General features: G+C 46.1%; 1 protein-coding gene across 3 annotated transcripts in view; it reads left to right on the plus strand.

Moving 5' to 3' along the window:
• CEP350 (centrosomal protein 350) overlaps nucleotides 1–12412 on the plus strand; it is a 49265-nt gene that overhangs the window by 13842 nt on the left and 23011 nt on the right. For all 3 annotated transcript variants that reach the window (XM_072128117.1, XM_072128118.1, XM_072128119.1), the window contains exons 4-11: nucleotides 113–227; nucleotides 3972–4137; nucleotides 4564–5003; nucleotides 5881–5994; nucleotides 6221–6325; nucleotides 8777–9073; nucleotides 9752–10353; nucleotides 11328–11449. In XM_072128117.1, the coding sequence (XP_071984218.1) occupies nucleotides 113–227; nucleotides 3972–4137; nucleotides 4564–5003; nucleotides 5881–5994; nucleotides 6221–6325; nucleotides 8777–9073; nucleotides 9752–10353; nucleotides 11328–11449 (1961 nt within the window). The remainder of the gene's footprint in view (nucleotides 1–112; nucleotides 228–3971; nucleotides 4138–4563; nucleotides 5004–5880; nucleotides 5995–6220; nucleotides 6326–8776; nucleotides 9074–9751; nucleotides 10354–11327; nucleotides 11450–12412) is intronic.

The following is a 12412-nucleotide window of genomic DNA, read 5'->3' on the forward strand; positions in this document are numbered from 1 at the left end:
ATCTGGTTGTTGATCTACTTGATACAATGCGCCCTTGACCCTAGACAAGTTACTTTGGCTCCTGTGTTTAGTTTCATTGTGTGTGTTTTGTTTCTTTTTTAATAACCCGCAGCTTAGGCACGCTGAAAATAAGCTGGATGTGGCCCCCACGAGCAGCGCAGTGTGTGACCCCATCATGGATACCAAAAGGACAGGAAGCAGCGCTACTCGGAAGATAAGTAGAAAAGGTAGGTGCATCTATGAATCCGCACTGGACTAATTTTACATGTTGTATGTGTTCATTGCTCTGAAACATTTTACATAATCATTTTACAGATAATCCCGATATTCCATTGCTTGTTTGTCATTCTCACTTGCAAACAGTTCAACGATGTAAATGAATAAGTGCTAGTTTGTCAGCTGACTGCATTGCTTACCCCCAGGTGTAAAATTACATATGTGACTGATCTGGGAAGCTCTGTGCAGCGTTGCGGAATATGTTGGCGCTATATAAATAAAGGAATTTATTAATTATTATAAGTTCATGTATACATACACATAATATAGGAGATATTGCACTAACAGTGGCTTGTTCTTCCCCATCTCTACTCTTATACAGTACAATAAAAGAAAGCAGCAATCCAAATTCTTGTTATGGCATACAATCTGCTTGTGTACATGTAATGTTCTTAGTGGTACACCAGATATTGGGGATTTGTAGCTAAGACTATTTTAAATTTTCTTAAAAAAGAAAACCTGTACATCTTGTTTCTACATACTATATATACTTGTGTACAAGCCGAGTTTTTCAGCACCAAAAATGTGCTGAACTACCTCACCTCTGCTTATACACGAGTCAATAAAAAAAATTAACTTACATGCTCACCCTCCGGCGGCCCCAATGCTTGACGCGGCTCCTCTTCTGTCTTCTTTATGCTGTATTAGCTGACAGAAACACCTCCTTTCAATCTGGCGGCCGTCGCACACTATGATGCGGCGGTGTCAGCGCTGATGACGTCATAGTGTGTGTGGACGCGTCTCTGCCAGCTGTTATAGCAAAGAGAAGAAAGAAGAGGAGCCGCGGGGACCGGAGCATCGGGTCCCCCGGAAGGTGAGTCTGTAAGTTTTGGGTTTTTTTTTTTCATGTGCTTGGCACATGTACTACCTGGGGGCTGGCTGGCAGTATACTACCTGGGGGCTGGCTGGCAGTATACTACCTGGGGGCTGGCTGGCAGTATACTACCTGGGGGCTGGCTGGCAGTATACTACCTGGGGGCTGGCTGGCAGTATACTACCTGGGGGCTGGCTGGCAGTATACTACCTGGGGGCTGGCTGGCAGTATACTACCTGGGGGCTGGCTGGCAGTATACTACCTGGGGGCTGGCTGGCAGTATACTACCTGGGGGCTGGCTGGCAGTGTACTACCTGGGGGCTGGCTGGCAGTGTACTACCTGGGGGCTGGCTGGCTGTGTACTACCTGGGGGCTGGCTGCCAGTATACTACCTGGGGGCTGGCTGGCTGTATACTACCTGGGGGCTGGCTGGCTGTATACTACCTGGGGGCTGGCTGGCTGTATACTACCTGGGGGCTGGCTGGCTGTATACTACCTGGGGGCTGGCTGGCTGTATACTACCTGGGGGCTGGCTGGCTGTATACTACCTGGGGGCTGGCTGGCTGTATACTACCTGGGGGCTGGCTGGCTGTATACTACCTGGGGGCTGGCTGGCAGTATACTACCTGGGGGCTGGCTGGCAGTATACTACCTGGGGGCTGGCTGGCAGTATACTGCCTGGGGGCTGGCTGGCAGTATACTGCCTGGGGGCTGGCTGGCTGTATACTACCTGGGGGCTGGCTGGCAGTGTACTACCTGGGGGCTGGCTGGCTGTATACTACCTGGGGGCTGGCTAGCAGTATACTACCTGGGGGCTGGCTAGCAGTATACTACCTGGGGGCTGGCTGGCAGTATACTACCTGGGGGCTGGCTGGCTGTGTACTACCTGGGGGCTGGCTGGCTGTGTACTACCTGGGGGCGGGCTGGCTGTGTACTACACGGGGGCGGGCGGGCTGGCTGTGTACTACACGGGGGCGGGCTGGCTGGCTGTGTACTACACGGGGGCGGGCTGGCTGTGTACTACACGGGGGCGGGCTGGCTGGCTGTGTACTACACGGGGGCGGGCTGGCTGGCTGTGTACTACACGGGGGTGGGCTGGCTGGCTGTGTACTACACGGGGGCGGGCGGGCTGGCTGGCTGTGTACTACACGGGGGCGGGCGGGCTGGCTGGCTGTGTACTACACGGGGGCGGGCTGGCTGGCTGGCTGTGTACTACACGGGGGCGGGCTGGCTGGCTGTGTACTACACGGGGGCGGGCTGGCTGGCTGGCTGTGTACTACACGGGGGCGGGCGGGCTGGCTGTGTACTACACGGGGGCGGGCGGGCTGGCTGTGTACTACACGGGGGCGGGCGGGCTGGCTGTGTACTACACGGGGGCGGGCTGGCTGTATACTACCTGGGGGCTGGCTGGCTGTGTACTACCTGGGGGCGGGCTGGCAGTATACTACCTGGGGGCTGGCTGGCAGTATACTACCTGGGGGCTGGCTGGCTGTGTACTACCTGGGGGCTGGCTGGCTGTATACTACCTGGGGGCTGGCAGTATACTACCTGGGGGCTGGCTAGCAGTATACTACCTGGGGGCTGGCTGGCAGTATACTACCTGGGGGCTGGCTGGCTGTATACTACCTGGGGGCTGGCAGTATACTACCTGGGGGCTGGCTAGCAGTATACTACCTGGGGGCTGGCTGGCAGTATACTACCTGGGGGCTGGCTGGCAGTGTACTACCTGGGGGCTGGCTGGCTGTGTACTACCTGGGGGCTGGCTGGCTGTGTACTACCTGGGGGCGGGCTGGCTGGCTGTGTACTACACGGGGGCGGGCTGGCTGGCTGTGTACTACACGGGGGCGGGCTGGCTGGCTGGCTGTGTACTACACGGGGGCGGGCTGGCTGGCTGTGTACTACACGGGGGCGGGCTGGCTGGCTGGCTGTGTACTACACGGGGGCGGGCTGGCTGTGTACTACACGGGGGCTGGCTGGCTGTGTACTACACGGGGGCGGGCTGGCTGGCTGGCTGGCTGTGTACTACACGGGGGCGGGCTGGCTGGCTGTGTACTACACGGGGGCGGGCTGGCTGGCTGTGTACTACACGGGGGCGGGCTGGCTGGCTGTGTACTACACGGGGGCGGGCTGGCTGGCTGGCTGTGTACTACACGGGGGCTGGCTGGCTGGCTGGCTGTGTACTACACGGGGGCGGGCTGGCTGGCTGTGTACTACACGGGGGCGGGCTGGCTGGCTGGCTGTGTACTACACGGGGGCGGGCTGGCTGGCTGGCTGTGTACTACACGGGGGCGGGCTGGCTGGCTGGCTGGCTGTGTACTACACGGGGGCGGGCTGGCTGGCTGTGTACTACACGGGGGCGGGCTGGCTGGCTGTGTACTACACGGGGGCGGGCTGGCTGGCTGGCTGTGTACTACACGGGGGCTGTGACCGATGCATTTCCCACCTTTGGCTTATACTCGAGTCAATAGGTTTTCCCTGTTTTTGGTGGTAAAATTAGAGCTGTCGGCAAATACTCGAGTATATACAGTCACAGCAACATAATACCTATATTTCTAACACACATACATGAAAGGAACATGTTCCATCGGGTAAAGACAGGAAACCCTAATTTTGCAATGTGAGCACAGTTTATTATTCTTCTTGATCTCCCAGCTAGTGATACATACTTAGTTTTCCTTATACTACTTATTTCTAAGGACCATTAGAAATTAGAATTACAAACCTTAAGTTTTGTCATTTCTAAACCACATAACAAAACTAAATTCCGGATTCAATGAGAGGCTCCTAGTGTAATTCCTGGACTGCTGTCAGACCCCTCTTCTTACTTTTTTTTTCCAAAGCAACAGAACAAATGTAATCCTTTTCTATTTTTTTTGTGTAGATGGCCGTTATCATGAAGATTCAAATGCTTCCCACAGCAAACATTCCCATCAAACCAAATCCAGCAGAGAGAGGTCTTCTCGCAGTCCATTACGTGCCACTACCCTGGACAGCAATGTGAAAAGCTCCTGTCGTGTCGGTTTCCGGGAGCCTCTGGCCTCATATCGGTAAGGATTGAATACTGTGGTGCTTAATACCTATACAAGAACACTGCTGAATCACATATGTGAAGTCAGAAACAGACACAGCAAAATCCTAAAAACATACAGGTAGCTTAAACTCAAAAAATGATCAAATATACTGCAACAACATAACATATTTACAAATAGCAATTCCATCTTTGTTAATACAATCCACCAGAACACATGCTAATGCAAAAAAAGTGTTGGTGGTCACAAACAACCTGGATATAATTACAAAAAAACCATATTGGGGTCATAGACTATTGGCATGTTTGACCATCGTCTTCCTTTAAGTTTTTTACTTAGAGTAAGCTCCAGATCCCTAATCCCATACATCAGAACAGTGGAATCACATTGTCATGTTTCTTAATACAATCATTTTTTATTTTTTTTTTGCTTTATTTCCATTAGGGAAGTCCTTTCTTCGGAAGAGAAGGTTCCAGGACCTGTGCTAAAAAACTATCCTCAAGAAGGAAAGGACTTTGATAGCACGCGCTCCTCTGCTGTGGACGAGACCACTGTGCGCTACCTAAATGACAGACTGGCCATTGATAACTTGCATTGGCAATTGCATCGGTCTCAAAGTGACTTCAGCAATGATTACAGAGATCCAACAGAACCATCCCATCCCCCCGCAGTCAGTCCATTAAGTAACAGACTAGAGACCTTAAAAAGGAGGCAACCGGACGCCAAACTAGAGAAACTGAAAGAACGCATCAGAAGGCAGTGGGAACTTTCTGAGGAGCGGGATAACAAGGAACGTCTTCCAGAGTCTATCAATTTTCCTGACAATGTCACAAGTGCAAAAACGAGGAAAGTAACAAGTGCCCCACCTGCTCCATCCTACAGAGGTAAACCTCACAAAAGCCATCATCCTTGTCTCATTAATTCAATACTTATTCAAGGGGATCACATATTCACAGCTCATTGAACATACGTTGTATACTAGTCTCAAGATCATTACTGTTTACTTTCACATTCTGTCCATGGCACACGTCACCCCCTCTGCATGACCTGTGCTCATTCCTGTGATCATGAGGGACTGTTGAGACACTCTAACATTTCAGCTCTCATTGCATCTACTCTACGCTGATAATGCTCCAAATATATATGCTCCCCATCATCTCCATGCACTTTTTGTCATCTATAGTATCTACTTTATAGATGTGTGTTATGTGTATAAAAGTAACATTTTGGAAAACAAAGTACATGGCTCATAATATTGATAGAAAGTAGAACTAAAGTTGATACAATCGCCAATGTAGAGGATACTTTTTGTACTATGCAAAGAATTCATCCTCAACAGCAGATTAGTGGTGGGATCACAATTGGCATCCCACAAATAAGCTGGAACATGAGGCAGATCTCGCCGTTCTGTTTAGTGGCTGATTAGAGTTCTTGCAGCTTAATTTGAGTGGGAGCTGTTGTGCCGTAACCAGTTCTGAAAGCTACAAAGTGAGTGGAGCTGTCTGCTTCCTGATCCATTCTTCTTGTGGGTGCTTTGTGTCAGGCCACCACCAATGTGATGTTGAGGACCTATCCTACCGATATTTTAGCCTATAACCCCTTTAGAGGAGTTCTTAGGTGTGGTAACTCTGTTTTCAGAGTTTACCTCCGTTCATGATCCTCATTTCTGGCTCAAATTGAAGAGCTGCAAGGAGAGTCTCTCCCTGGACACACTCTAATTCATGGCATACACATTATTTATATCTCCTTGTATTCTCTTAGGTTTTAACCCCCCAGAAACAAAAATTCGTACCCCAGATGGCAAAGTTTGGCAGGAGGCAGAATTTCAGAACCTCAGCGCGCAGTTACATGGAGCGTTGCCAGCTTCTTTCCAGGGTGAGTCTTGAGTGTCTGTAACAGGTGTATTCACTAGAAGTATCTGGGGGGATTGTCACATGATGAGGGAACAAGCTGACTAATGTGAGGTCTACAGAATAACACAAAATGCTGAATGCTTAATGGGAGAATTTTAATAAAATACACCAACAAAGGAAATCCATTTTGTAGTTGGGGCATAGATGAGTACAAGATGTTTTAACTTAAAGTGAATATTTAATTACAGAGGGAACCCCATCCAATGACAAGTCAAAGAGAACATCCAGGCCAGTAAGAAAAGTTCAGAGGTTGACGGGAACTAACGAAGCAGCAAGTCCTGATGGAAAGACAGGTAACAAAAAACTATTCTCAAAGGGAATGTGTCAAGGTGATTGGAAACATTTGAACTGATGGTTTACAGTCACAAATATCTGTATATGCTGAGTTACAAAAAGACAAAGGCTTCTATTTAACCACTACTCCCTCGTGCCAGCGTGGAGGTTCAAGGAAGGAGTTAAACGCCCTGGTCTCCGTACACAGTCCTCGGCACATGCTCAGTGAAGTCACTGTGTACTTTCACTAATGACATGAGAAGAACAGAAGCATGCAAAAAAGGTCAAAAAATAGAATTCCTTTGTTAAAGAAGAAGAAAAACCACACAAAAAGACACAATTAAAACATTTGAACTTGTGAACCCACGTCACAAATCAATCAATCCCCAGGGCAGTGTACAGCACATGATAATGCTCACTGTCCTGGTACTCCAGCTCCCCCTAATGGCCAAGGTCAAATATGACAAATTGCACACAATAGCAAATTGGCAGGCTAGCAAATTCATGACCAGAAATTACAACAAATGCATCACATTATAGTATTGAAGTACATGGGAAATACCTGGACAACTATCCATATACTAGCCATGCCACAAAAAAATAAAATCCATATATTATCTGTACGTATGGCCCAAAAAGTATGGGGTACCAAGGATAGACGTCCCACGCGTATCACTACCTGAAAGTAGCTTCCTCAGGGGACTTCCCCTGAATCTACCTTGGTCATTAGGGGGAGCTGGAGTACCAGGACAGTAAGCATTATCATGTGCTGTATGCTGCCCTGTGACGTGGGTTCACAATTTAAAATGTTTTTATTGTGTCTTTTTGTGTGTATTTTCTTTTAACCCCTTAACGCTCTGCGCCGTAGCTCTACGGCGCAGAGGTATAAGGGATGTATGAAGAGGGCTCACGGGCATTTTGCACAAAACCCCCACCGCTAATAACCGCGGTCGGTGCTTGCACCGATCGCGGCTATTAACCCTCTAAACGCCGCCCGCAAAGTCGCGGGCGGTGTTTAAAAGACGGCGGCGCGCGGGCGCCGCCACCTTTTTTTCGATCGCCACGCCCCCGAACGTCATCGGGGGGCGGCGATCGGTTACCATGGTAGCCTCGGGTCTTCTTTTGACACGAGGCTACATGGTTTATGCAGGTTCGTTACAATGAGCCAGTGGCTCATTGTAATGTAAGACCTGCAAAAACGCCATATATTGCAATACTGTAGTATTGCAGTATATGGTAGGAGCGATCTGACCATCTAGGGTTAATGTACCCTAGATGGTCTAAAAAATAGTGAAAAAAAAAAGTTTAAAAAATAAAAAAAATTAATAAAATATTAAAAGTTCAAATCACCCCCCTTTCCCTAGAACGGATATAAAACATAACAAACAGTAAAAATCACAGACATATTAGGTATCGCCGCGTCCCAAAATGCCCGATCTATCAAAATATAAAAACGGTTACGGCCGGCGGTGACCTCCGAGGCGGGAAATGGCGCCCAAATGTCCGAAATGCGACTTTTACACCTTTTTACATAACATAAAAAATGAAATAAAAAATGATCAAAATGTCGCACAGACCTCAAAATGGTAGCAATGAAAACGTCGCCTCATTTCGCAAAAAATGACCCCTCACACATTTCCGTGCGCCAAAGTATGAAAAAGTTATTCGCGTCAGAAGATGGCAAAAAATTTTTTTGCTTTTTTGTACACATTCGTTTAATTTTTGAAAATGTATTAAAACACAATAAAACCTATATAAATTTGGTATCACCGCGATCGCACCAAACCAAAGAATAAAGTAGGCGTGTTATTTGGAGCGAAGAGTGAAAGTCGTAAAAACTGAGCCCACAAGAACGTGACGCACGTGCGTTTTTTTTTCAATTTTTCCACATTTGGAATTTCTTTTCAGCTTCGCAGTACACGGCATGTTAAAATAAATAACATTACGGGAAAGTAAAATTTGTTACGCACAAAATAAGCCCTCACACAGGTCTGTACACGTAAAAATGAAAAAGTTATGGATTTTTGAAGTTGGAGAGCGAGAAATTAGCCGAAAAACCCTCCGTCCTTAAGGGGTTAATAAAAGATTTCTATTTTGTTTACTTCTTTTGAATGGTTCTGTTCTTCTCATGTCATTTAATGCTGTCTTTGGCATGCTATGGTCGCTATAGTTATATGTGTGGTAGTCCTGGTCCTCTTTTCCTGTTTAAATTGTGTATAACATCATTAAACCAAAGTGCAGGGGCTGGGAGCACCAGGGATTAGTCCAGTGGCTTTGTGTGTTGTTTGTTTTTGTTTTTTTTGTTTGGTATACTATTTGGGATTCTGCTTGGGATACTAAACAGTCCAGTAAGGACATGTGAGTGGTTCAGTGTCCCAAATTGTTCAGACAGTCTCCTTTTGCCAAGTGAGTCCTACAAATATTATTCTGTTACTGTATATTCTGTGTGTAACTGTTCATTGTGTTTCTAGGACATATCATCAGCACATCGTCTTGGAGAGATGGACAAAAATTGATTAAGCAGATTTTGGGTCCTGCGCCCAAGGTTGAGAGGGAATCCAAGTCTCAGTCTAATGAGCGTCAAGCCGTCAAAGTGTCCGAAGAACAGACTGATAGGAAATCGGTATCTAAAGAGAGAAGCTCCGACAAAAGGAATGTGCCCAGCGAGCGGCCGAAGGAGAAGCGCTCAAAGTCCAGTGATCGCCTTGTTAATAAGAAGGCCCCCTCTAAGGAGTTGCCGAGGGAAGATGTCAGATTCATTAAACAAGGTTGGCAAACTTGTATTGTTTTTATTGCAATAGTTGTTGTCTTTCTCAGATCATTTGTGCTGTCTTTTGGGCACTCAGTTTGGAATTCATCATTCCATAGGCTTCAACATACTTGTGCAATTATCTGGAATCAGTAATGATATTTTACACTAAGTTGCAGAGAAGACATTGTGTGGTAGGGCTAGTCTCTACTTTATTTCTCTTTGCAGCATTTTCAAGGGGTTGATTTTAGAGACTATTTTGTGGCAAATCGGATTCAGTAAACACAATGTGAACCTGGTCTAAGCTGTTGGACCACCTTCCATAAATTTACAGATTATATCCCTAAAGTGACAGTCTTAGCAAACACAGTTTACCCAACGTCTTTTCTTACATAGAAGCAAACCTAGATGCAGGTGATACTCTCCATATAAACATTAATAATTCATGACAGACATTTTAGCATTCTTTCGTATTTGGACAAAAACCTTTTACAATGCTGTGATGTCAGATGTGCGTTAATAAGGTTGATGGAGAGGAAACAATAAGCAAGTTTGTTTGCTGACTCCTTTTTGCTTTTCTGCAAACTCTTGCCTGTATACTAGCCCCAGTAGGACAACTAATCTTGACCTATCTGCTTTAAAGCCCTTCTTTCCTTTTATTCACTTATTCTATTTCTCTTGATGTTTCTGTCTACAGGAAGCTCCTCCAGCCGCTCAGATTCACATCACACTCAAAAGTCTAGTAGAAGCCAAGGGGACAGCGCAAGCAAAAAACGAAGTTCTGTCTCTCTGCAGGAAAAGAAACATCAGGATGTTTCTGCAGAAGTGAAAAAAGATTTCCTACCACTGGAAATCAGAGGGATTTTAGACGATCTGCAGCTCGATAGTGGTTTAGATCTTGCAAAGCAAACTCAAAAGCGAAGCCACAGTCCAACCAAAAGGAAGTCTGAGAAGGGACAGGTCCTTGAGGAACCCCATGTGTCTTCTAAAAGGAGACATTATGACTCTGAGCAGGTCCGGCTGTACATTATGCGCCAGCAAGAAGAAAGGAAGAAGAAACAGAGTGAACAGAAAGCGGCTCAGCGACAGGCAGAGGAACAGAAGAATAAGCGCCTGCAAGAACTTTATCAGAAACAGAAGGAGGCTTTCAGCAAAGCAAAAAATGGGCAAAGAGAGAAGGAAACTCAGGAGCCGGGATCAAACAAATCATCGGATATGAATTTACCTCGGCCACAGGACACCTACAGCAAACTGCTGCTGGGTGAGACTTGGCCTCCACGGACTGAGCAAGAGAAACAGGTAAGTTCTCGTGTAAAGAAGACCTGTCGCCAAAATTTAACCCCCCAAACCAACAATGCCTGCTGGTAAAGTCCTCCCCATATCATCTAAAATTAGCAGCCAGTGAGGCAATGTAGCTTAATTACAGCTATTTTTCTTATATGCAAATTGGACTTCTTGACGCTTGAATTTTCTCCTCTCCGGTGCTGCGAGTGACCCCCCCACCCTCCTTTTCCTTATTTTGACTGTCAACTTCGTATCTTTACGAATCATTACCTCCTTGTAATTGGGGACCATCTGCTAATATTCAACTAAAGACTTAAATAGCTCTAATTACTTATAGGAAATATTGTGTCAATTTTTTAAAAATGTAACCCCATGTATGTATCTGATGTCATAAAAATCCCAGCATGTCTCCATGGAGGATTGAGAGGAGTAGAAATCCATGGCGGCTGTTGTGATTTCATGTGATCAGAAACGTACATGGTGTAGATGTTGCAAATGTAAAATGTATAGGACCTTAGACGATATCACCCTGGTCACGTGAAATGAACTGCTGAATAGTAAGGAGGCATAAGGCATGGGGAGCAGTGGATGGCAAGGGGTGGCCAAGCAGAACATTTCCCCTCTGATGCCAGGTTATATAAAATAAAGTTGATTTATGGAGATGTGAGGGAAACAAAAAGGGTGTTGGTTACTATGGCTCTATGGGAATCTGTCACTAGCTGTGCTTGTGAAAATGTGGTGGAAGGTTCCCTTTAAGTAATGCTGCCTGTGCTCGATATCCATATATTACATGTAATAAGACACATGGATATCAGTAGCCAAACTAGAAGTGCGCATTCTTATATACAGCAGGAGATGGCATTTAGTCATCCATGGCAACAACAAATCCATCCTGTAGATATCAGTGGCTTCAAATAACCTATCTGTTTATTGCATGTCCAGCTTTAATCCTGTAACCTGTTAAACACTTTCCCTTTTCTTTTTTCAAGTCTAAGCCTTTGTATCAGCCATCTGGTGAATCTGACAAGGAGAACAAGGGCCAGGAAAGACCACCTAGTGCCTCTTCCAGCAGTGACCTCTCTCTCTCTGAGCCCTTGCAGCCTCTTCTCAGGTGAGAAGTTACATCTGGTGCATGAAAAATGTGAAATTGTTAGCGTTATGCTTTTTTATTTTTGTTTTCATTAAAGTGTTTTCAGGTAAAAAATCTTGAAAAAAAAAATATTTGGAATATAGATTATAAGTGATGATGGGGACAGGGGACATTGTAGCGGATGACAATCTCGGTAATACTCGGCAGAATGTTTGGGTACTCTTTAAGGGCGTTCATCACAAATTCACGCCTTGAGCAGACTATATAATCTACAAGGTAGTGATGAGAGGACCCATATAATTTCAAGTTCGGCCAAACCAAAGCTTGATATTCTGTTTGTACCGGATCAATTTAAATGCTGGCGACTTTGTTTTCAGGCAAACCGTTAACGGGAACCTGTCATCAGAAATTGACCTAATTAACCATTACCCCTATGTTGTGAAGCAGGTCAAGGCCCTCAAGATCCTGTTTCTTTCATGACCCAGTGTGGTGGCATTATTTAGAAAATCTACTTTGAAGTGAGATGTAAATTGGTTGTATAAAGTCATGGAGGCGGAGAGCTCAGCATTGAAGTCAAGCTCTGCTCACCTCAGAATGAAGAAGATCTGGTTAGTGATGTGTCTGGATGCAGGCCCATCAGTTACAGTGAAGGGGGCTTTCTGAAGTGAGGAGAACTTGACTTCAGTGTTAAACTCTCCGCCTCCTTTACTTTATACAACCAAATTGCATGTCCCTTCAAAGTTGATTTTCTGGACTATGCCGCCATACTGGGCCATGAAATAGACGTACTTGTACTAGTTTTTTAGGTCAATTTCTGCTAACAGGTTCCCTTTAACTCTCACGGTCGGTTACTGGCGGTGGGTTGAGCCAGACCTGGACCCTTCTGATGAAGTTTGGCTCTGCTCAACACTACTACTAGGCTTAAAGGAAACCTACCACCACAAATCTACCTATAAAGGTAGATTGGGTGGTAGGTGCATCAAT

This window comes from Engystomops pustulosus, chromosome 10 (assembly GCF_040894005.1).
Source record: "Engystomops pustulosus chromosome 10, aEngPut4.maternal, whole genome shotgun sequence".
Taxonomy (NCBI): domain Eukaryota; kingdom Metazoa; phylum Chordata; class Amphibia; order Anura; family Leptodactylidae; genus Engystomops; species Engystomops pustulosus.